At 36.5% G+C, this 25437-nt stretch overlaps 2 protein-coding genes across 6 annotated transcripts; one reads left to right on the forward strand and one right to left on the reverse strand.

The window, feature by feature from the left end:
- The first annotated feature begins 5723 nt into the window (after positions 1 to 5723).
- Positions 5724 to 14590, forward strand: hnrnpa3 (heterogeneous nuclear ribonucleoprotein A3). Of its 5 annotated transcripts, none has more exons than XR_003672677.1 (12): positions 5724 to 5846; positions 7529 to 7651; positions 7750 to 7896; positions 7978 to 8188; positions 10141 to 10230; positions 10330 to 10404; positions 11047 to 11091; positions 11240 to 11398; positions 12053 to 12169; positions 12257 to 12338; positions 13492 to 13631; positions 13701 to 14590. XR_003672677.1 is itself a non-coding variant. In XM_028436589.1 (12 exons), the coding sequence occupies exons 1-10, from the start codon at positions 5841 to 5843 to the stop codon at positions 12319 to 12321; spliced, it is 1038 nt and encodes a 345-aa protein (XP_028292390.1). In that variant the 5' UTR covers positions 5724 to 5840; the 3' UTR covers positions 12322 to 12338; positions 12440 to 12469; positions 13701 to 14590. The 5 variants fall into 5 exon arrangements, 4 of the variants coding, with proteins under 4 accessions (XP_028292390.1, XP_028292389.1, XP_028292388.1 ...); XM_028436589.1 differs by lacking the exon at positions 13492 to 13631 and adding an exon at positions 12440 to 12469; XM_028436588.1 differs by lacking the exon at positions 13492 to 13631.
- Positions 14591 to 14937: 347 nt separating this feature from the next.
- nfe2l2a (nfe2 like bZIP transcription factor 2a) lies at positions 14938 to 25437 on the reverse strand. The gene is made up of 5 exons (XM_028436823.1): positions 25166 to 25437; positions 19610 to 19876; positions 18295 to 18387; positions 18032 to 18214; positions 14938 to 16793 (listed from the first exon to the last, which is right to left on the reverse strand). Exons 1-5 carry the CDS (start codon positions 25190 to 25192, stop codon positions 15552 to 15554), a joined length of 1812 nt encoding a protein of 603 aa, XP_028292624.1. The 5' UTR covers positions 25193 to 25437; the 3' UTR covers positions 14938 to 15551.

Consider the following 25437-nt stretch of genomic DNA (forward strand, 5'->3'; position numbering starts at 1 on the left):
TAAACAAATAAACTCATATTCTCCTCTTTTCTTTCCTCTAAAACCTAGGTTCCCAAAGTGGGGTACGGGTACCCCTAAGGGTACACAAATTCTCAAAGGGGGTACATGAATAAAAAAATTACATTTGGAAACTAGAATATGAATCGACCAGCAGTCAGGAGCCTCCATGCATTGCCACAAATTACACATTAGCCAATTTAAGACACCCATGGTTACAGATTATTATTTTTTAATATATATTAGGATAGGTACAATTCATCAACACATTTTACTGTAGGGCCACATTCTATGTGACATTACATCAGTAGTCCCCAACTTTTTTGGGTCATGACATCATTTTAATATCACACATTCCCCAGAGCATCTCCAGAGTAGGGGTGGGAACCTTTGTGTACCTCACGATACGCGATACAATGCTCACGATAACGATTATCTCACGATATGACCATATTGCGATTATCGATATACTGATCAGAAATCAATCTACGATAATCTATGACACAACAAGAAAAACAAAGATTAAGTGAAAAGATACAATTTTTATTTTACATCTCTGAAAGACAATAAATTGAAAGTGTCCTATGAACAGTGACACTATTTTAGTGCAAAGTTTCTGTAAATAATTGTCAACATACCAATGTAAACAAATAAGTATCTCCAATAGTGCTTTCTGTAAACAAAAAATAGGGTCTTTCTTACCAGTGACACCATTATAGTGTAATATTCCAGTAAACACTATATTTTAGTGAAAAAGCAGAAAAGTTTTTGAAAATAATAAAAATAAATCTTAAACCCCCCCAAAAAATATATGTATATATATATATATATATATATTTTAAATCTACTTGGCGCACGTATATCGATAATCGATAAAAATATTGCGATATATCGCAGTATCGAGATATTGTCACACTCCTCCAGAGACTTCGGGAATGAGCTTTTGATCATGTTTGTTGTTGCCAGTATTAATTTAGTGCACAAAGCTCAGATATTTTCATGCTGCAATTCATTTTAACTAGATTTATATAGTATGAAAGTATATATAGAATACAGTTGCTTAAGATTGCTTTGTTTGTGTGTAATGTAATAATTAAAACATTTTTAAAAAATTTAATTTGAATGAGTAGTTTTATTCACCTAAATTATTAGACATTTCAGGGGACCCAATTTGAATTCCAGGCGACCCCACAATGGGTCACGTCCCCAAGGTTGAAAAACTCTGCATTACATTATTATGTTGTTGAAGTGGGCAGGAGTAGGGGGTACATGGCTTCAGGTTAAGTGTCTGAAGGGGTACGGGACTGTGAAAAGTTTAACCACAGCTCTAAAGTAATGTTGAGACTGAAAAACATTTTTGCTTAAATCAATGAAATCCTTTTTGTTTGATTTGATGTAAAAATGTAAATTATAGCTGCTGCGCAGCAATGGTCGGGGCCAGGCAGTTTTAGGCAAAGCAAACAGCAGCTGTTGTAAAGGCAGATTTCAAACAGCTGTCAAAAATTCTGTTAAATACAGATATTGCATCTACAGCATGGTGGTGTTGACAATATGTTTTCAACAATGATTTATTGGCTGCAAAAGTGAAAAGGTGATGTTTTATAATGCCATGTTTACATTGATTCCCATTGTTTGCATGAGGGTGAAAATCAAAATATTGAATCTTATATACAGACTCTTTCCAAAAAATTAGAATATCAAGGAAAAATTGTTTAATTTCCATAATTCCATAATAAAATAACAGAACAGGACATTGCACCCCATATCATGACTAACTGTGGATATTTCACACTGGACCTCAAGCAGCTTGGGTTCTGTTCCTCACCCGTCTTTCTCCAAACCCTTGGACTTTGATTTCCGGATGAAAGGCACACTTTACTTTCATCAGAAAAGAGGACCATGAACCACTGGCCAACATTCCAGTACTTCTTCTCCTCTTTTTTTTCTGCAAAAACTGAAACTAAATGGTGATTTCTTCACAGTATTCTAATTTTTTGAAATCCTGTTTTCGTTGGTTTTATGAGGTGAAAGCCCAAATTATGTAAAAATTAACAAATAAATACTTGAAATTGTTTAAATTGCGCACCCTGAATCTATAATCTATGAAAGTTTAACTTTTTGAATGAAATTATGAAAATTAAACAACTTTTCCATGATATTCTAATGTTTTTTGGAAAGGGTCTGTGTGTATATATATATATATATATATATATATACAGTTTTTGAGATAAAATTCTAATATTTTTCAACATCATCTAATTTTTTCTGTTTTTTATAATGAACCTTGAAAATGTACTTCTCAAAATGTGCAAGTATATGTTCACATTAGAGTCAAATATTTGGATGCACTGTAAATGCTCAAAAAAAATCTGCATGGACGGTTTGTGTAGGACAGTCGGAAAATGTACTGTTTGCTCAGTTGAATGCTGTCAACTGAGCAAAACTTATGGAAATAGAGGTTTTATAAGTTTTAGTTAAAAGAAAAAAAAATGACTGATTGACTTTATAATTTGCAATAGGTTTATTTAAAAAAAAAAAAAAAAAAAAAGAAGATAAATAAGATACAAAAAGGGCTCCTGGCTCCTAAAAATGCAGAAATGAAAGTAGAACGACAACCAACATGTGGTACATAACGTGCTGCTCGTTTCCCATACCTGATGGTACTGATTATTATTATAGAACAACTACAAAGCTGCTCATTAAAGGGCGCTCACACTTTTAATTGCATGACTATGTAATGGTTTATCATGTTTGCTCCAATACAGACATAACGGACTTAAATCAAGTATGACAGTGGCAAAGTATAACAGGCCATCTGCTGTGCTTCAGCATCAGCCGTTGACATCCATAATGGTGTCTGTGCAAACAAACTGGAAATATGTGACTCTTCTATGTGGCCACTTTTAACCTGGCATGGCTGAACAGTGGGACACAAGTGTGCGATGATGACATCCACACAGTCGCAAACAACAGATCATCACATTGAATCTGAGATGATTTGCAGATTGAAAAAAAAACACTACAGTCACAAATCATATGTTGGTAATTCCACCTTAGCCGGTGTATGATTTTCTCGTACATCCGTTTTAGAAAATGTATGAGAGCCAGTGTGAAAGAGAGAGGCCTGCTTTTGAATTTGAATTACAAACATATCATAAATACTCATCATTAACAGTGTCAGGAAAACATTAGCCTTTTTTATTGGGGCTGTATTTTCCTCACACGCAACTATAAAGTTAATGACAGACATTGTCTAAACCATAAAACGATCATATATTTGGAGATGCTGGTCAGCCTCAACAACACTCACAATACTAGCATCTGGACCTTGGATTGGACTGTTTTATTAAAAATTCTGTTTTTTTTGTTGTTGTTTTTTTTTTAGGTTTTTTGTTCGAAATGTTATCATCATGTCAAGAAATGTAAACATGAATCACTAAATAGCATCCGTGCTCTTGTCGATGACTTTATCGTGTTGTTCCTTGTGTGTCGCACTGCTCAACAACATGACATTATATTTTACTGCAGGAAAAAAAAAAAGTTTTTTTTTTCATCTACTTAATTAATGCCCATAATTTAATTTAATTTGACTATTATTCAATAGCATCAGAGGAACAAAGTGCTTTAAATATTGTTAATGCTGTAGACATTGAGAATATAGTTGTAAAACATTATTCTGAGATGTAATTGGTATTAAAGACGTGCTGTATCTGTGTGGATCACAGTAACAACATTTGAAGGACAATGAAGTAGTAGTAGTAGTAGTAGTATACGGTTATTTGGTCATTTCATTCCATTAAATATTAAAAAAAAACATTTCCATTATTTCGTGTACAGCACGACCGAAAGGGTTTATTATTTTCATTAGTTGGTTACTTTATTCATCCTGAGCTTACATATTTTTTTAATTATAGTAGATTTACACATTTTTTTTTTGAAAGCTTTGACTGTTCTGTTTTAATTGATCTTTAAAGTCGTTCCACAGATTAACACCTCTTACAGAAATACATTGACTTTTTTTTTCTGTTTGTTCTAGCTTTTCCTTTTTTGAAAATATCGGTTCTTCTGAGGTTCTACTGACTTTTCCTGTGTTCAAAAAGCTCCTGGATGTGAAGATTGTCATGTGCCTTGTACACCATTACTAATGTATTAAGGTCAACAAGATCATACATTTTCAATAGATTTAGCTCTGCAAAAATGGGGTTTATTAGTGCATAGAAATCTGCTTTAGTAATCATTCTTATTGCCTTTTTTTGTTGGAGTAGAAAAATAGGACGAGTATTATTGAATATGTAGTTATTTCCTCATATTTCCAAGCCATAATTTAGGTGAGGAAGAATAAGAGAGTTAAAAAGTAATAGAAGAGATTTTTTGTTGTTGTCAAGTACAGTTGTCATTGTTTTCATGTTTTTTTTTTTTTTTTTTTGCTAATTTTGTTTTTAATATATGTACTTATATGTGATTTCCAACTATAAGTTCAATACAATTGGAGTAACTTTCCTGGTGTGTCTTTAATTTCTACAACTCGTCTGTAGAAAACAACAATAACCAAACTGTAAGAGATATCACCATCAGTACTGTAACTATCAAGTATTATCACTTCCATTGCAGCATATACAGCAGTTATGAGTGATCTGAATCTATTTTTACGTATCTATTACATCTCTTTTTCTTACATAATTCATCTATTACAGTTTATATAGCCCCACGTTCTGGTCCATCACATTTATTTGAAAATAATAAAATGACATGCATACCAACAGAACCGGTACAAACTGGTCCATCCATGCATATATTTAAGTCAACTTTCTGTAACAGTACCGTACTTATGTACTTATCTGATTTAGAATGCTATTCCTTAAACTAGACCACATCTGTGTTTTTTGAATATTGTTTTATATGAATGATAAACTCTTTATCCTGAATCTAAAACGTTTAGGTTGATTGCAAATTGACTTGTTCTTATTGCCCTTTCTGTGTTTTTTCCACTTTTTCCAAATATTTTGTTTTTTTATATGCTTTTCATGCATTTTCCCGTGCCTGTTTTATGTCTAAGAAAAACCATCTCCAAAGGATGCAATATGCATCTGCATAATCAAACTTGCATTGCTTTTTCCATCGTATGTCATATTTCAGACATCGGCAACTGTGCCACATGTGTCCCTCAATCTAATTATTTGCAGCTCCTGAAGTAAAGACACAAAAATGAAAATATGACAAAGCATGAATTCACATAATTACACCACAAAATATACAGCATTTAAAAAATTTTTTTTTAAAAAAAACAGCAAAAAGGACAACAGCAATACAGAAATGTACTAAGAAATATACATATGACTAAAAATATTCTCAAAGAACTTCTTTGAAAAGAAAAAAATGACGAAAAAAAAACACCTAAAAAAAATTAAATAAAAAAGACAGAGAAAATTACACAAAACTACAACAAATACAGCCGTGAATAAAAAAAACAAATTTTCCCTAATCAAAGATCCCACCCTGTCATATATTATATTTGACTGTAGGATGGTTACATGCTATAGTCATATTTCACCGGTAGATGGCGCAAACTATCAGTGCAAAGGAAGCGAAAAAAAGGCCAATTATGCTCATATATTATATACATTACAATGCAATTACATACATCATCAAAGTTTAATATGTTATTTCGGTGATTGTTAAAGAATGTGTATTCAAACACGAGCCTTCCACACTGTTGAGCAGATGATGGTTTATCAGAATAAACAGAACTGGTTTGATCACATGACCCTCCTCCTCCTCAGGCTCACCGACCATCGTTCATAAAGAACCAGGCAGAAGAAAGACCTGCGTCCACCCACGTCAAAATGGAGGTGAGCTGCAGGATGAATATAAGACGACTCCGACATAAAAACACTATTCTGCGTTGAAATTAGGCTGTTTCAGCCATTATTGGCAACACTGTACTCCATTGTCGCACGCGATGTGTTGTGCATCTTCGTTGTTAGCGTAGCAGCTTAGCTAATGGCTACAAGTTAGCTCCGAATCCACACTTTTGGTCCAAAATGTCCATGTTAACTTTGATATGAACAACACAGTGTTGATGTTACAATTACCTATTATTAATTGCTATCAGGAGAGTGTGGAAAATATATCTTTTATGTTCTATAAATATCATTTTAAATATACTAATTACAAAGGCTAGCATTATGCTTTGTGCCAGCCCGGTGTGAACGATAATGGTGATAGCAGGCCTCAGTTAGGATTCTCACTCAAATAATTGCATAATTTCCTCTATATTTTATGAAAACTGTTTTCAAGAACCATTGAGAAGGACCTAAACACTTTAGACCTGAATAAAAAATAGTCGTGACTCGTGTGCTTTTTAGCAATAGGGTAGCTTATATTATAGATTTTAAATCACTTATCGTTGGTTAATATTAATTTATTCAGTTTTGTAGAAGTATTTTGGAATTGCAGTATGTGAGGTGATGTTTTATTATCTGTATTTTGTTCCAAAGTTTTTGGCATTTAGTAAAAATATTAAATAGTTTTGTGGTGAGAGTAACACACTGTCTGTGGGTGTGGAATGGTTATTATTGGGGGGAAAAGTGTTAAAAACAAACTTTGTGAATCATTGCAGGTTTAATATGATCATACTTTATTATGTAATAGTGTGTCATTAAAACAGGGAATTGAATTCAACAGTCTGTTGATTATTATTTGTCTTTATGATATACAATGTAATAAAATATTGCATTTTTTAAGCATTAGAACATTAGCTGCTTCAACCTAAACTGTGCTCCATTCATTTACAAACTGAACAAGATGCTTTTCAGCCATTATGTTGAGCCTAATTTACAGCGATTTTACATCGTGCACTGCTAATAGACTTGTCAGTTATAATCTTAGTCTTATTAAAATGTTCTTCAGACTTGTAGTTAGGTTATGTGACTGCATATTAAGCTATTTAAACACTAATTAGGAATCGTAGAGTTTATAGAAAATAGCGCATGCTAAAACTATAGACACAATGCTAGGTTGTTTGTACCTCACCTTTTGATCTAAAATTACTCCCTGTTTATTTTAATGATATTTTAAAACAAAGTGAGGATTAGATTTTCTAAAGCAGTGGGAAAGCCCCAACAATAAGACAATACATGTTTCTTCTTTTGCTTGTTCCAGCTGTTTTAATTCCAGTTAACCTTCGTCTGCTGGACACTGATTAACACGTCATCACGACGGAATAATTTGCAGTTTGTTGCCATAATAGTCTTTGTATTTTGTTCACTGATATGTCTTTTGCTTGCTAAAATTAAATAATATTCCCTCAAGTGAGCCTACAATCACAGGTATTATTAGCATAATGAAATGAAAACAAAATGGTAAAGCTTTACAGTTTCAACCTGGTAGTTACTATTGCGTCATATGTTGGAACAAAGTAGTAGACGTCTTTAGGTTTACTGATGATAAAACACTGGTCAAGTCTCTGAAATTGCTACTTGGATGTATTTTTGTGTTTTGTTGAACCAGTTTTTGTTTGTCTGTATTGCAGGATCGTGAAACTAAGGGGCCCGAGCAGCTCAGAAAGCTGTTCATTGGAGGCCTGAGCTTTGAAACAACAGAGGAGAGCTTAAGGGCTCATTTTGAACAATGGGGCTCGCTCACAGATTGTGTGGTTTGTATTTTTTTTTTTTCAACCTCAAACATGAGGGGAATACTAAATATTGAATGCGTCATAAAACCAAATTTTTATATCATCATTGTTTTTTAAAGGTAATGAGGGACCCCAACAGCAAGAGATCCAGGGGGTTTGGCTTTGTAACGTATTCCTGTGTGACGGAAGTGGACGACGCCATGAAAGCAAGGCCCCACAAAGTAGACGGCCGCGTTGTTGAGCCCAAGAGGGCCGTGTCCAGGGAGGTAAGGAAACCATTATTTACATGGATACAGGAGATGCAAACATCCATGCTAATGTCTGCACTCTGGCCCGACTGCTTTCAGGACTCCAGCAAACCAGGTGCCCATTTGACCGTGAAGAAGATCTTTGTGGGTGGGATCAAGGAGGACACTGAGGAGTACCACATTCGAGAGTACTTTGAGAAATATGGAAAAATAGAATGCATCGAAATCATGGAGGAACGATCGACGGGGAAGAAGAGAGGATTCTGCTTCGTCACCTTTGATGACCACGACACAGTCGACAAAATTGTTGGTGGGTATTTTTCATTGTTGATTCATGAGTGTCCTTCCTGCTCAGGGTGTCCCGATCCGATACTACGGGTGTAAGAAAAAAAATCAATTCAGCGATTTATTGCATTGCGCAATTACTGTATTGATCCAATCATGATCACAATTTAATCATGATTTTTTATCATAAAAAACATTTAATTGCACTAACATATACATAGCACGTGAATGTCCAGTCACTGGGTGTCACTGAACAACATCAGACCTTATTAAACTACCTCACTCCTCTATGTATTTTAGCTTTTGTTTTATTTTTCATAAAACATACTGAACACTTTGATATATGTATGTGGTTACTTTTTTTAAATAAAGATTGTAAGAACTTTTGAAAAATGGAATTTGACAGTTTGATAAACATACTCCTTTTTTTTTTATTGGTACTAATATTACCACTTTCTTGTTCTTGCAAATTAAATTTTTTTTAAATTTTATACCATTTTTTTCTTGTAAAAGTTAAATTTGTAAATCCTGATATCACAATATATTGTTTAGCATGAGGAAATATCATATCGTGACAAGCAAATTGTCAGATTCATGACAATGCACATCTCTATCCGATACTGATTTTGACCCGATATCAGCAAAAAAATTAGTATCGGATAGGGATGTAACGATTAATTGTTAGGCAGTTAAAAATTGATTCATAGGTATCACGATTGACATCGGTACTTTGTAAATTGAATCGCAGTACTTTTTTTTAAACAGCAGAGGGCGCTATATATGTATCCCTTCTCTTGTCCAGCAGTGTACCGGCAGGTGGAATCTGCTACTATTTTCTTTCTGGCCGCCTTCTACTCTTACATGTTAATGTTAATAAATGATTCCTTACCCCTTTAGCACCGAAAGAATATTTGTAATATTACGTGTATATCTGTAAAAGTCACGTTTTTCTATTAGCTCTGTCTGCTAGCATAGCATCTCTTCTTCCCTGCTAGATTAGCTGCATGCCAACCGACCACTGGGTTATCAGCACCCTCTGCTGGTCCAAACAAATATCTGACGTAAATCAGTGCAATGACGGTTTTTTTTTTTAAAGTCCCATTGTTAAGGCACAAAATACATTTTCAGTTGCACTTTTAAAAAGAAAAATAACTATTATGCAGTTTTGCATTGTTTACTATAGAACCAGAATTTAAATTAATAAGCTTCTTCATTTGTATTATTCCTTTATTTATCATTCAAGATTTATTTTTAGTTAAATTGCATTGTTTTGAATAGTTTATCAAGGGATTATTTTGACAATTAAAAAGAAAAGGAAAATAATACAGTATTTTCTAGTTTTTTTTCCCAAAAAAAATAAAGGAATGTTTTTCAGTCATCATTTGACTACAGTCCCATTTTGTAAAATAAATCATGAGAGAATTGTATTGTGAACCCGGGAGTTGAGTGAATCGTTACATCCCTAGTATTGGATTATATCGGCCTGCATTGAAAATCTCCAATACAAGTAATCCAATTAAGAATTTGTTATTATTGGCTATTTTGAGGTTATTTTAAAGGTTTTCTAATTTCTTGTTTATTTTATTCAATTCCATAATATTTATTCAGTATGTTTAGGGTTTATAATGTATGTAACCCTTTGGTCAGTTGTTCTCATACTGTTGCTGACTATTATTCTGTATGAATAATATCACTCGATCAAGCCTTTTCTATTATTAAACACTAAAAAAATCAGTATTAAAAGTCTGTATGATCCAGCCTTATATTGTATCAGATTGATATCGGTATTGGCCAATACTCAAGGCTGCAATATCTGATATCATATCAGAAGTGTAAAGGTTGTATCTGGGCACTCCTACATCCTGGTGTTAGTGTATTTCAGATCTTTTAACGTTTTAATAAAAGAGTAAAGTATAAATCATACAGGTGCCTGATTATGGTCTGTTAAGTTTTTTCTCCCCATGTTTTTGTCAAAAGCTCAAAAATTTCACACCATCAACTACCACAACTGTGAGGTCAGGAAAGCGCTGTCAAAACAAGAAATGAATTCAATGTCCAATACTCGAGGTAAGGATGCTAACAAATGGGAAGTAAATGAATACTTTTATGGTCACAGGTGTTTGCAGTTCAGATTAAGAAGAAATCAGACTCTTTTCCTTATTTCAGGCAGGGGTGGAGGATCAGGAAACTTCATGGGCAGAGGAAGCAATTTTGGAGGAGGTGGAGGCAATTTTGGTCGAGGTGGGTCGTTTATTTATACATTTTAAACAGTTTTTGTAGCTAATATTAAAGTTAGGATTACACTAGGGTAAATATGAGATAGTTCTGGCTTTATCAGATTTTTAATCAGACTCCTCCCTCACTTCATGTTTGTGGTTCCAAACAAGCTACGTGTTACGAGAACAAAATAGTCTGGTCAAACCAGTTGCTCCACCTGTTTTTGGCACGGTCATTTGATTTTCCATTACCTCAAGCATTCTGTAAATATTTCCAGTTTCAGTTTAGGTAATTTCTCACACTCGTACTAACATTTGTTTTTATTTGATTTCTACAATTCTTCCATTAAAGCGGAGGTCATTCCTTTACTTGTGCTTTTTCTTAGCAGACATTTTCTGTCCATAGAGTTGTTTTTAGAAGCACATTAGTAGATAATCATCATGCATGCTTCCTAAGTGTGAAAACATTCCTCTTACTGAGGCTATCGATCAGGAATTCATTGCTCATAGATTTGAGCCAGATTGTAGTGTGATGTGATGGTTTTATTGATGTTATCAGTTATTTGCATAGGAAAGTAGAGCTATTGGTACAACAAAAGTGGACAGAAGCGTTTATGCAGGAGGCTAATGTTAGGGATTTATATAACACAACTGTTATGTGTTTCAGGTGGCTATGGAGGACGTGGTGGATATAATGACGATTATGATAATGGTGAGAATCTATTTTTAAACTCTGTCTTTTCAGGCTATTTTCTAATTAAGTAATTTAAACTACGCCACTGGTTGTATTATATTCTTGCCTTTGTGTTACTAATGTGTTTAAAATATATATATATATATATATATTTTTTTTTAAATAGGTCCAGGAGGGAATTATGGCGGTGGTGGTGGCGGTGGTCAAGGATACGGTGGTGGCCGAGGGGGCTACGGGGGTGGTGGTGGTGGAGGTCCTGGATATGGCAACCAGGGCGGAGGATTTGGTGGCAACTGTGACGGAGGTTATGGGGGTAATAGCGGAGGTAAGGGTGCTAGAGATCACTGTTTAACATGTAGTATCAGATAATATGTTTTATTTATTCAGATAACTTTTTTTCAGGAAATTTACTTTAATCTCCTGACATGTTTTGACTGCCAACTGTCAGTCTTCCTCAGAGGCATCTACTTACTGCTTTGATGTATGCTTATGAGTTAATCAGAAGTACTGTATTTATCCCAGTGGGAAATTACTTTGGTTACAGTGGTTCAAGAAATATTACAAATAAAAAGAATAAACACTAGATGTAAAACGTACATAATTAAGTAAAAGACTGATGATGAAATACAAGTGCACACATAACAATACCAAAAAAAAAGATTAATAATAATAATAATAATAATGCAAATACAGTGATAAATTGTAAATCATGTGTCCTTAAGTCTATTCTCGGGAAGTTGCCAAATGCTTTGATGCTTTCCTGAAGAAAGAACTCGTAAGGATACAGCAAAGCAATCAGTAGATGCCTCTGAGGAAGACTGACAGTTGGCAGTCGAAACATGTCAGGAGATTAAAGTCCATTTCCTGAAAAAAGTTGTCTCCTGTATTAATGAAACCTTAACATATTTTTAAGAAGAAGGACTTGTTTTATTTGAGATGATGAGTGTTTTGCATGTTTTGACTATTTATGTGTCCTCAGGATATGGTGGAGGTGGAAACTACAATGATTTTGGAAATTATGGTGGGCAGCAGTCAAACTATGGGCCCATGAAGGGAAACAACTTTGGAGGCAGAAACTCTGGCGGCCCCTATGGTGGTGAGTTATATCAAATATCATTTTATTGGACAAAGATTCTACCTTGGATTATTCAGAAATGTCGTCATGTTGGATGTCCAACCACAGGTGGCTACAACTCAGGTGGCGGCGGCAGCGGTGGTGGAGGCGGCTATGGCTCCCGGCGGTATTAGTCATTTCATGCTTTTTGGTAAGTTCCGCTCAATGCCAGTCCACCCTCGTAGCACAGTACAGAGTGAGCTCCATGAAAGTGCAGATTAACTATTTGTTCTATCCTGTATCATTCAACAGGCCTCAGTTCTTAGCAGGAGAGGCGAGGAGGTGAGCAAAGGAAATGTCAGGAAAGCTGCAGGTTACTTTGAGAGCGTTAGAGGAACACACAAGTCAGACTTTACTGCAGCCAAAGCCCAGAAGGTTATGGAAGAAGGACTGTACACAAGACATAAGTGCAGATCATACCCTTACTTAATTGTAATAGATGTGTCCCCACTGAGCAATTATCTTATTGTGCGTCAGGAGTGTGTGTATTGTGCCTATGGTATCAGGTTTAACAAGTGAAGTGAAATGTTTTCTTCTTTTTTATCTTAAATCAGCTACTTTATTTTTCTTTCTTTAACCAGACTTAGTTTTCAGCCTGTGAATGAAACTTATTTTGTCTTTGAACCTGTTTTTTTCTGGTCATCATAGCAGATCCTTTAAATCCACTTGCATCATTCATTTTCTCTTGGGAGTTTTCATTGCTTGTTCAAGTTTTTTCAAGTGTATTTGAATTTTTGTTTGTAAATACCAGTTTGTAATTCCTTTGTGGTATCAGTGTCAAACGATGAAAGCAGTTTGGATTAGAAATTAAGGGATTCCTTCATTCTTTCCTTTTGTTTTACCAGTGAAATTAATTTTAGATTGTTCAACTATCTCCCTCAAGAGACAAAGAACGAATAAAGATTATGTAGTAAAGTAACACGAGGTTCAGTGCATCATTGGTTCAGAAATAAGTTGTTTCTGCGCTGCCTGCATCATGTGATTGAAGCGTAGGGGTTTTTTGTTTGTTTGTGTATGTTGTTTTGCACATACTGTACAAATTACTGTCCTAGAAAAAGCTTTTTAGACTACCTGATGGTTTGAGAAATAGGCCCCAAGCATCCTGCAGTTGGTCCGTCAGCATCACTAGTGAGATGGATTTCAGGAGACTCTCAGACAGGACATCTTCAGCTCCAGCACAGTGGACCAGGCAGCATTGTGACAGAGAGAGAGAAGGCAGAATGCAGCATCGAGCACAACCGGCCCATGGAGGAAGCTTTGCAGTGTCATTCCTGGTAGTGAGCGTCTGTCTCTCTTTTTCCAAGGCTAGCTAAACTCCTCAGCAGCTGTGCTAGCGAAGAAAGACTAGGTTCCTGGACACAATGGAGATCCCGTTGAGTCAGAGATACTTCAGTTTTACCAGCAAAAACAAAAACTAGAGTTCAGACATTATCGAGCAAAGGGAGTGAGTATGTCACAAAGCTGACTTGAGAAGATGGATCAGGTAAGAGTAACCACTTTTCTTGATTTACAGATGTGGAAAAGAGGACTTGCTGAAAATCTGTAAAGACCTGATAACATGGAAGGTTCTGGATGGGTAAGACTTCTTTTAACAATATTATTCAAGGCTGCTGAATTTTCTAACCTTGAGGTGCGTACGGTGAGAAGGAAGGTTGACGTGGGTGTTTTCAAGGAGGAGAACTTTAGGGATTTGTCCTTCCTTTAATAGTCAAGAGTTTTAACACTTCCTACTTTTTATGTTTTATAAAGGCTGAATAAGTGACAGAAAGTCTTTCACTTTATAGCAATAGGAAAAACACAGGCCCTATGCCCTCCCTGTTATAATCAGATACATATTAAGCAAACAAGGAATAATAAAACAATATCTTTATGCTTACACACTATCAAATTAGGTGTATGCGTTATTAAAACATTTTTTTCTAAAGTTAACATTAAGAACTGCAGACAGCCTGCCCACAAGGAAGTACACCGTCTTAATCTCACCTGCAGTTAGTGCATCGTTTTAGAGAAGAAAAAAGTCAAAATATTTATATATTGTTCCTTTCCCCCACATATTTGACTATTAACTTTTTATTATCTCCTCCCCTGACCCTCTAATATCACAATACCACTATTATTATTATTATATCACAGGCACACACTTACTGTATTATAATGTATAAGATTTGTAAATATTACCTATGATCTATGGCATTTTTTCTGTAATTGTCTCTGTCTTTGTGTCGTTTGTGGCAAAAAACACTATAAATAAATAAAAGATCAATTATTTGTGAACTACAATTAACTTAATCAAGCTTCAGATGAATCTTCAGCATTAGTAGAAAATGTTTCTGTACTATACACATGTATATAAATAGTTGTTTCCTGTGTTGTATTTAAATAAAAACCAATTTTCTTACAGTTTGTGTTTCTGCCTGATAATTTAAGCATGCTGAGCAGGAAATCTCCGTCTTCGTTGGGTGTGGGTGTGTAATCATAATGGTTTTATCAGTTAATGTCTTTGAGACACGCACACACAAAAGAGTGGGCTTGGCAGACATAGTACGGTCTCCATGAGAAAGTGCACACAGACGTATTCACTACGTACTGCTGCCTTTCCCTGACCATTGTGATGCAGTCATGCGCGTACTTTACGTTGGCCTAACAATCCTGCTGCTTTGTTGATCACTGAATGCAAATGGCGCAATATTTTTTTTGCAGGATTTTATTAGAATTAAAAGATTTAGGTTACTGTACAAGCATGCCTGCTTAATAAAAAAAGAAACAGATTGTGACTGCAGCTTAAATAAAGGCTTTTGTTTCAGTACAAGTTTTCATCCATGGGCTGTTTTGTAAGTGTTTGGATGAAACCTACAAGTCCAGAACTGCCTTGAACATGTGGCAAGTTATGTAATCGTGCACAGACCATATATCCATCTGGCATCAATCAATAAAGGGATGTGGCTGCTGTAAACCACACAATGTTCTGTTCTCAGAAAACGGAGGCCGTAGCTACATATGCATGTTTTATTTAAAAGCAGAGAATTCAGCATTTATTTTAAAACTTGAGCAGCAAATCAGTAGCCAAAAAGTTTCAAGATGGGTAACAATGATTGTTTCATTTAGCATACAGAAATATACTTACAATATATACACATACAGTCACATTAACAACCTGGAAGCATGAAATGAATATATATTTACAAACTACTGGAAAAAAGATTTTCAGTATTATAGTAAAAAAAAAAAAGTAAAATATCAAAAATATTACAACATTCCACAGAAGTAAGCCAAAACTATACAATAGTTCTGCAGGGCTACTGATATTTAAAGCTGAGTGATTACAAAGTTATTGCATAGTATACTATGGTAATGAATAGCTGTTTTAAGAAGTACTTGAGTGGTTGTCTACGCTCCTGAATGTCTTTTTGATGCGAGGGAGAAGGAAGACGGTGCCATCGGTGGACTGCTGCAGGGAGTACTCTGAAGGTGAGTAGGAGTTCCCCTTTTCATCTTTTAACATCGTGAAGACTTCCAGGTACAAGCTGTTGAGCTGCTGCTTCATTTCCTTCATGGTTTTCATGTTTTGGCTTTTCTCGTTCTGCAACCGCTCTTTCTCCTCCTTCAGCGAGTCCAGTTCCGTCTCCAGACCGCAGATGTTCTCCATCTTGCGTTTGCGGCAGTTCTGGGCCGCCACCTTGTTCTTTCCCCGGCGGCGTATGTCGCGGACCAGGTTCAGCTGGGCTTCGTTTAACTGCTGCTTTGACATCAGCTCACTGAAGTCATCAACGGGCAGATTAATAATGGTGTCAACAGTGAAAGGAATATTGAGGGCCTTGGCCTTTTGCTCGTCTCTAGAGAGACGCACATCAAAGCGTTTCTTCTGCTTGTCTTTGGTGAACGGAGCATCGTGGTGACCACTGTCTTCTGCAAGGTCCAACCGGAGCTGTTTATGACTTTCTTCGTTGGGTTGTGACGGCCCAGTTAGTGCGTACGCAGGTGCTGTTAGATCAAAGTCATCTGGTTCAAAGTTTATCGAGAACATCTCAGAGTAATCAGACTCTGCACTTCGAGGATTATGGTCCATGTCCGTCATCTCTGAGTCGCTGTTACTGAAAGATCCACTTCCATATACAGACTTCGCAGGAGAACTCGCGTTTGGGCTTGCGTTTGACGAAATTCCGGAATCTAAATCTGGTGCCTCTTCCAAGTTTTGTTTGTCTCCATCTGATTCGTCTCCTGGCGAGAGACTGCACATGTCCATGGGTGTGAAGGGAGCCTTGTTTGGGATCTCTGGCATGATTGTACTTTTATTTCCCTCAAAGTCTTGCTGACAGCTGGTTTCTTCCAGTGGAGTGTTTGGATAAAACATGTCACACAAGCTTTCTGCGTTGAATGTAACATTTAACTGCGGAACTTCAGCTTTCATCTGGTCAAATTCATTGGGTAGAGCAACACTGGGAACAGGGCCATCAAACATATTAATAAACTCTGTAGCGTCGACCTTTGGACTGTTTCGTTTGGCGTCTGTGAGGTCGGACACAGGGTAAAACGAGTAGTTCTGTACTTCAGGACTGTTTGAGACAGGGTAAGTTGTCATTTCCTCCATTTGCATATTTAAGCATTGCTGAAAAGCAGAAAGAAAAAGAAGAGTACAATCAGAATACAATGAGATCCTGTTTGATTTGTTTACTGAGATTGGTAGGGAAACTAAATGTAAACTGATTAAAATTCTCTCTTGTTTTTTGGCTCCAGACGCAATCTGGCCTCATTGTGATGATCAACATTAGTTTGTTTCAATCCAAAATATTATAGAGGTGGGTTTTTTTTTTTTCTGTTGATTGAACAGTTGTTTTGGGTTTCATGACCACTGAGCCATGCAGTTATTCCAGTCAAGTGGCTTTTCCAACGACAAATGCTGATATTGCAGCTTTCAGCCCACAATGGGCTACAAAAAGCTGTGCTAACTTAAGCCAAGCTAGTAGTAGCTTTTAATACTGATTAGGGCTGGGCAATATATCAAGTTTTCCATTTTGGCGATATAGAAAATTACAATAATGCCTATATCGATATATTTTTTGGGGGGGTTTTTTGTAACTTATTTTGTAAAAAAAAATACTCGTTTTAGGAGTCTCTGCTTTAGCTACTTCTCAGAACAGCATGAAAAGCACAATTAGATAGATTTCTGAGTGCATCCTAACCCAGACCTACCCTTAAACAAGCCACACTACAGAACTCACTCACACGTGCTGTCCCTTAGAGGAAGAAAAAGCCAAAAGTCTCACATAATGTGCAGCGGTTTGTGAATAAATGAGCCAGTGTGGCATTTTACATCAGCAAATTTAACCTAGAATTGATTTGTTTGAGTTAAAAATATCAATTATGTCTTATATATCGCCATTTAGAGAAAAAATATTGAGACATGAGTTTTGGTCCATATCGCCCAGCCCTAATACTGATAATATATTAATGTTATTGTTGCATTTGAAAGGAAGATTAATATGCTTATGGTTTCCCAACACAGCGAAAGGTCAAGGGAACTAATGGCACTGCTGCACCCATCAGCTAATGCAAATAGAAGGTCCTTTGAAACCAATGCGATAAGCTGCAGCTACTGAAAGAGGGAGGGGGGGAAAACAGACTCATTGATCTTTACCTTTAAGCTAGAAAATAAACATGCATTTCAGCAAAAGTTGCTGTAGTACTCAAGCACATGCTTGTTTAAAGTTTGAAAAAGTCTCAACAATGAACCTGCTGGAAACCCCTCACACAGAACGCAAACAAAAAAGTGTTTGTCCTCCACTGGCAGACTTCTGCATTCTTTGAGTGTTCTTTTCACACAAACACAGATGGTAGTTGTTATACCTGCAGCTCGGGGAGGGACAAAAGCTCCATCCAGGCCTGCTCCAGGTCTGGAGTCGTCCTCTGTAGCTGGGGCAGCTGACTGGGAGGGAATGTGGCTGGTGACAGAACTGGCTGCTCCGGGGGTGTCATGATGCTGCTGACTGCTGTAGAAACTGGAAGGTTGTCAAAGCAAACTGGAGAGCTCTGTGACAGAAGAAATACACAGCAGTGTTTTAGATGGGTTTTAGCTAAAGGCTGCTAACCTGTGCTAACAAACAACTTACCTCTGTGCTCCCAACGGAAAACGTCTCTGCCAGAATCTGCAGGTAAGCATCTAAAACCATAGCATCCCTGTCCTCCACTGAGAAACCATCATTCTGCAACAGAGGTAACATAAGATAAGATAAGATATCCTTTATTCGTCCCACAAAGGGGACATTTGCAGAGTTTCAGCAGCAGATAAATAGAAATATATATATAATTGTATACAGTACAGATAGAAAGAGGGAAAAACATGTTGCAAGAAAGGAAATTGCACAACAAAACAGATTATATACAAAAACTATTTAAAAAAAAAAAAAAACCCAGAATATATACATATACAATTTACAAAAACTAAAACTAGAATATATACAGTACCTACACGCACTAGAATTCCTGACTGCTGTCGGTGGATTGGCTGCCAATGTTCGTGTGCTGTTAAATTTATCAGGTAGCAGGGATGGGCTCAATTACATTCTTCAGTTACAATTACGTTTTCAATTACCCATGTTCAATTACGATTAGTGGTCATCATTTTTTCCAATCACTTCAATTATTTTTTCAACATCAGGAAGTCAATTACTTTCTCAATTACTAAAGTTCAATTACAATTATTTCTAATTACTCAGTCTGAAATAAGTAACCTTATAAAAGTTAATCTTCCTCTTGTGTTAGCTTTCTGTTAGCATCTATTATGATAACAGGTCCTAAACCAGTTGCAAAATACACTAAAAACAAATATCTATCATCTAATTTTATTCCCATCTCTTAGTTATCTTGTAAACAATGGAAATATCGGTATTCTGAGCCTTTTTTGTATCAGTTTACCACTCAATTTCTATTTCTCTTTTTCTTTTTTTTTTTAAATGGTAAAATGTGGGAGAAGCTTGATCTGAGACATATTTTAATAATTGTTAACTACATATGTATAGAACTGTAACATTGTTACCCAGTTTTGCATTTTTATAGAATTTTCCAGGCAATTACAATTACAAAGTCAATTATCTAAACTCAATTACAATTTATTTCCAATTACGACAGCAACAGCTTTTTTAAATTACAATTATAATTATGAATTAATTGTAATTAATTATCAATTACACAATTACAATTGACCCCAATCCTGTCAGCTTGTGTCTTTTAATAATTATTACTGCACATTAAACTGCCTTTAAGGTGGAAATGTGGCGATGTTTTTGGAGCAGGTGAAACTACGAGCCTATCTTTGTTTGTGTAATTAGAGGGTGAGGTGGTTACTTGGCGACAACACAGTCAAACCTATCAAATGAGGTGGGAGTGGCCAATCTGTGCAACGTGCAAGAAGGCATGTGCACATACCTGTGTAACCTCTAGCGGCGCAGCGGGCGGCTGCAGCGGGGCGGCAGGCGGAGGGCGTGGTATGTACTCCCCCGTCTCCTCGTCCAGCTGCAGCTGAGCCAGCAGGAGCTTCTGCTGCTCCAGCAGCGAGTGTCGCCTCTTCTCCTCCTCCAGCTCACGCTGCCTCCGCAGCTCGTGCTCCTTCTGGCGGTGGTTGTAGTCGAACACCTCCCGCCTGGCACCCAGATCGATGTCCTGATGCCACAGGATGTCAATCTGGTCCATGTTCTGGAAACACAGACACAAACTGGTTCAGTGTGTTGCCAACAGAAGACACTGCTGCTGCCAGTGCCATTTGGTGAGAAAACCAGCAGAGCACCAGAACAAGCCAAACGCACTTGCTGGAAAGTTATGGCAGTTGCACCTGCCACACCCTTCCCCTCAGTATTTGTCTACGGACAACAATACTGGCGCTGAGCTCCATTAATAATAAATGCACTTCTTTCTTTCTCTTGTAACAACACACAACAGCTCAAACATGTTTTCTCATGCGATACCTTGTCTTAAGTCACCCATTCTATTAGACAAAGGCTGGATGTGTTACCTTCAAACTAAAGAAAATAATGTAATCTGAACCATGAATAGAAGTTCACTCTGGCTCCATTTATTTGTATTTCAAACACTGATGTTTATTAAAGCAGATATCCGTAGTTTCTGAGAAATCTATGTTGATGCATCATTATTTTGAAATGTGAAAAAATACCTAACTAGTCTTTTACTATAGTCTACTGCCAGTGGTCATTCATATACATTAATGTATATAAGTCCCGCCTTCATCCTGTGTACATCTTTGTACAAATGGAAACAATCGCCGAGTGCGCCCAGCCAATAGGCTTCAACTTCCTGTTTTTGAGACTGTCAATCAAAGTGAATGCAGAACTGTGCACAGAAACAAAGCCGTGCGTCACAACAGCAAACAGGTAAATATGATTTTGGCTCCTACCTGACCCATAGACCTATATCAATGTGACCCTTGTTATGTTCCACGATGCGCATGCAGAAAATTAGAGGCGTGGCTTCTGGTAGATTGGCAGAGGCAGTGGGAGGAAGTGAGGCTGTTTAGGGCGGGACATTTTGATAAACTTCTGATTAAAATCATTTGCTTCGGAAAAAGATGTAAAAGGTTGAAGTTGCCGATTTCGCACATTGCATTGTGGGATGTGGGATGTGGAGCCGCGGAGATCCGTGCATGCACGGGAAATACTGGGAACAAACTAAAAAAGAAAATGATGTCAGTAAAGTAAGTAAAAACACTTCTATGTATCTGTTTACGGGACTCCACATCCCATAATGCTAAGGCTGCACAATTCATTTTAATCGCGATTACGTTTTTGCCTCCACGATTAAATTAACCTGATTTTTACGTTGAAAATGCAGCTTCTTTTTTTAGGTGTGGTGCTCGTGTTGAACGTGTCGACACGCCCCCATGAGTTGATTGACATGACAAGTACCTAATAAATTAGTAATAAGTAAATAATCCAGCGACAGTGTTGACAGGCTAGTGTTTAAGCTAAATGTTCTTAACTTTTCTTTAAACGCTTTATAGTTAGCCCATAGTACATTTTGGCAAATTCTTGGATACATTTCAATATTTATCTATATTCTTGTTTAAAGCTTTTCTTTTGCACTGTTCACATATGGTTTATTAAAAAAAATACAGACGTTTTCCCTAAAATGATAAATAGTCCTGATTCAAATATCGATCCTAATAATTGTGATGATAATCATTTCGGGCCATAATCGTGCAGCCCTACATAACGCAATGTGTGACGGATTGTTTAGGGTGGAGATAAAAACAAACTTTCAATCGACATTTTTTTTTATGAGAAAATGATGTTTGATCTATTGATCGATGAGGAGCGCACGATGATTTTATCTTAATTTAAAAAAAATAGTCAGGGGTAGCAGCTTTAATATTATGAAGCAAACAAGGCCGTCAAACGACTCTAGATTTCCTACAAACTTTAACGTTACACTCAAACACTATTTCTTTTTTAACGTCTTCCCCAGAAGACAAACAGCATTTTGCTTTTCTAAACAAGTTCCAGGAGATGCAAAGCATTTCTGAGCCTTTCACTAGAATTTATTTACACAAGGAGGATGTTTCTCAAGGCCTAGTCAGGTTGCATAAACCAAAGATACTGATTCATGGAAACATCAGAGCACGTGACTTATAAGTTCCTCATATTCTGATTTACACGCTCAGCGACTGGAACCAGAGGAAGAGAAAGCCATGGGGAACAATAAGAACTAAAAGCAGATCTATTCTGCGTAGATTTAAATAAATAGATATGGATCTCTACATCATTATCAACCATAACATCATAACAAGTTGCTTCTTGGTATTATGAGGTCTCCTGTAGTTCCCTCTTACACAACAAACTGTTTCTTCTCACAGAGAAGCTCTGACCCACTAGTGTTGCTCTCCTAATCAGGCTCTGAACGAAATTAATTATTCAAATCCGTACATTAGATTGAATTAATCTCCTTGTAACAAACCCATTTAATTATCACTTACTGCCTTAATATATCTAAAATACTAACTGGTTTGAACAGGTTCTATTTACGTTACAAAGTGTGTTAGGACGTTGTTGACAGCTTTCCTAAAGTTTTTAGCAATGTAAAAAAAAAAAAAAAATAGGAACCCGCTAACCCTCAGTGTTGCATCACTATTCCAGGCCACTAAAGGATTACACATTGCTGTGGCAGTCGACTACAAATACACACAAACCTGGTGCGAGACGAGCACACAACTAGGAATTATGGTCGCAGAGGGAGTGAGGAAATGAAGTCACATGTGAGTGTGGGAATGTGTGAACACCTTTTTTTGAGGTTTCTGATGTTTTCAAAGCTATAACGAGACCTCGTGGTCACACCTTCTAAGCTCATCAGATAAGTCACTCAAATGCCAGGAGAAAACAATCAATCACAGATAGATCTCGAAACGCCACTTTCTCTGTAACTGACGTCATTGCTACACCAATTGTAGGCCTGGGTAATATAATGTATCAATGTTTTCTATTTTGGCGATTTAGAAAATGACAATATCGCCAGTATAGATACATTTTAGTTTTAGAAGTCGCTGCTTTTTCTACTTCTCAGAACATAAAAATCACAGTTAGATAGATTGCTAAGTGCGTTCTAAAGCAGGAAATTCCCCTAAAAAAGACACACTACAGAACTCACTCACACATGCTGTCCCTTACAGAATAAAAAGCCAAAAGTGGCACATAATGTGCAGCTGTTTGTTAATAAATGTGTATGTGAGGCATTTTAAATCAGCAAATTTACCCAGAATAGTCTTTGTGGTAAGATTTTGTCTAGTTAAAAATATTGAGATTTATATTGTATATCCAGAGGTGGCAAGTACAAAAACTTTGTTACTGCACTTAAGTAGTTTTTTTCTGGTATCTGTACTTTACTTGAGTATTTTTTTTGGGGTGGTGACTTTTTACTTTGACTCCTTACTTTTCTAAAACAAATAACTGTACTTTCTACTCCAAACATTTTAAAAATGCTTGTTACTTTTAAGACCTTTGAAGATGACGTCACGACGTACAACAAAGACGCAAAACCAACAAACGAGAAGCTGGAGGAGAAGCTAGTGCTAGCCAACGTGCTAATGCTAACATGCTCTGGGTTGAACGGAGCGTTTGCATTTATTTTTTTTCTTGAAACATTTTATTTACACTATTTATCTATAATGAGTGCTAAATTCTCCAGGTGTTCATAAAGGGGAACAGATTTAATTTGTGTTCATGTACCAGTTTTCAACAAGTTTTTAAAAATGCTTTTTTGTTGAGCGTTTGCTTTTTTTTCTTTTCTTTTACTTGTTTCCATGTATCAGTATTCGACAAGTTCTTAAAAAATAAAAGATATTAAATTCGCTGGTTTAAAAACACTGTTTTATTACTGGAGGGACATTTGTTTTATTTTTTTATACTTTTATTCAAGAAGGGAGCAAGTTTATAACTTTAACTTTTACCAGAGTCATTTTTTTATTTCAGTATCTATACTTTTACGTGAGTACTGAAGACTAGCACTTTGCATATATATCGCTGTTTTGAGAAAAAATATTGAAATATGAATAGTGACATATATTGAGATTCAAGATATATCGTGATACAGAGAATTACAATAACTCCAATATCGATATATATATACATACACATATATATTGTGGTTTATTTTGTTTTAAAAAAAAACTTGTTTTAGGAGTCGGAGCAGAACAGCATTAAAAAGCATTAAAGAGTTTTACTCACACGTGCTGTCCTTTATAGGAGAAAAACCCAAAAGTGACACATACCATGCAACTGTTTTGCATTAGTAAATTTAACCCTGAATTGTCTTTCTGGTTAGACTTCATTTGAATTAAAATTATCGAGATTTATATGCATATCGCCAGTTTGAGAAAAAAATATTGCGATATGAGTTTTGGCCCATATCGCCCAGCTCTAGCTGCCAACACAACATTTTGGAACCACAACCAGGAAACAAGCTCAGAAAACTACTCCGGTTTCCCTGACGTGATACCAGTCAACGAGGGACAGAGGGACACACAATGAGCCGGAAAAACTCCAGTTCAAAAACTACCACCTAGTTAGAAAAGCAGCAGCAGCAGCAGCGTAATAGCTGACGTTTACCACAGATGTGCTTTTACTAAGGGTTGTTCATTTACTTCTCTATTATAGCCAAACACAGGGGCCTCAGACAGGGACCTGGCTCCTCTGTGGCTTTATTACACCTTCTTTCATCATGTTTCAGTGCTGGACATCCAACCTTGACCATAGATGATGAAACCCAGCTGCAACCTGCTCCTAAACAGGCCTCCATCGGTCAGCTTTGTGTTTCCACTGACCACCTCCACAGCACATTAAAACCACAGACACATCAGTCAGGTAATAAAGTTAAGTGTGTAGAAGAAGAAAAAATATATATAAGAGGCCCTGGATGTCAGTGGTCAATTCACATGATTAAACATTAGAAAAACAATGCAAAAACACAACAATATATGCCTTTAGAATGATTTGTGTTGGTGGTTTAGAACTTCTCTCCAGATCAGATATGGGATCACATGCTTGAGAAGGTGGGAGGGGCAGTTTCGAGAAAGAACCTCACAGTTTATATTTCCTGTTGTCAAAACTTACATGACAGGAAAATTATATAAAATAGAGGGTTTTTCTTCATAAATTGCTCTAAAATAGAAAAAAAAAATGCGGTTTTTTTATTATTGTTGTTGTTGTTTTTCATTTCCTGTTTTTAAGTAAAACAGGTTGATGACTAATAGAGAAGTAAAAGTGCAACCTTTGTATCATCCACTAAACAGTGTGTGGTCTATCTAATCACATCTGTTAATGGTTATTGTTCTTTAAAAAATAATAGAAATAAAAATAAAGCTTTAGACGTGTCATAACAAATAGTACACTATTATTAATAATATATAACTTAAAAAGTATACCCACACACAGTGACAAAGTTAACAGCCCAACATATACCGGTTAGTAATATTTCACTTACTTGATGACTTGGATGTATCACCTCCATTTCCAATATTATGGAACTTTGTGTTGTGTTGAAACGCCGTATGACTGATGTGTTGGTGGGTTTTATTCCTCAAAAGGCAGGTTTAAAATGGCGTGCGGTCCTGAGCTCGCACAGTCCGTCACAGAAGCAGCGCTGGAGCCAAATAGTGCCTCCTCCAGGTCCTCTGCTGTTCACCACGGACACCGAGGCCCGGCCCACCGGGCGGGCAGCAGCGAGCAGCCCCGGGATCGGCCCCTTCAGAGCGG

This window comes from Gouania willdenowi, chromosome 21, assembly GCF_900634775.1.
Source record: "Gouania willdenowi chromosome 21, fGouWil2.1, whole genome shotgun sequence".
Classification (NCBI taxonomy): domain Eukaryota; kingdom Metazoa; phylum Chordata; class Actinopteri; order Blenniiformes; family Gobiesocidae; genus Gouania; species Gouania willdenowi.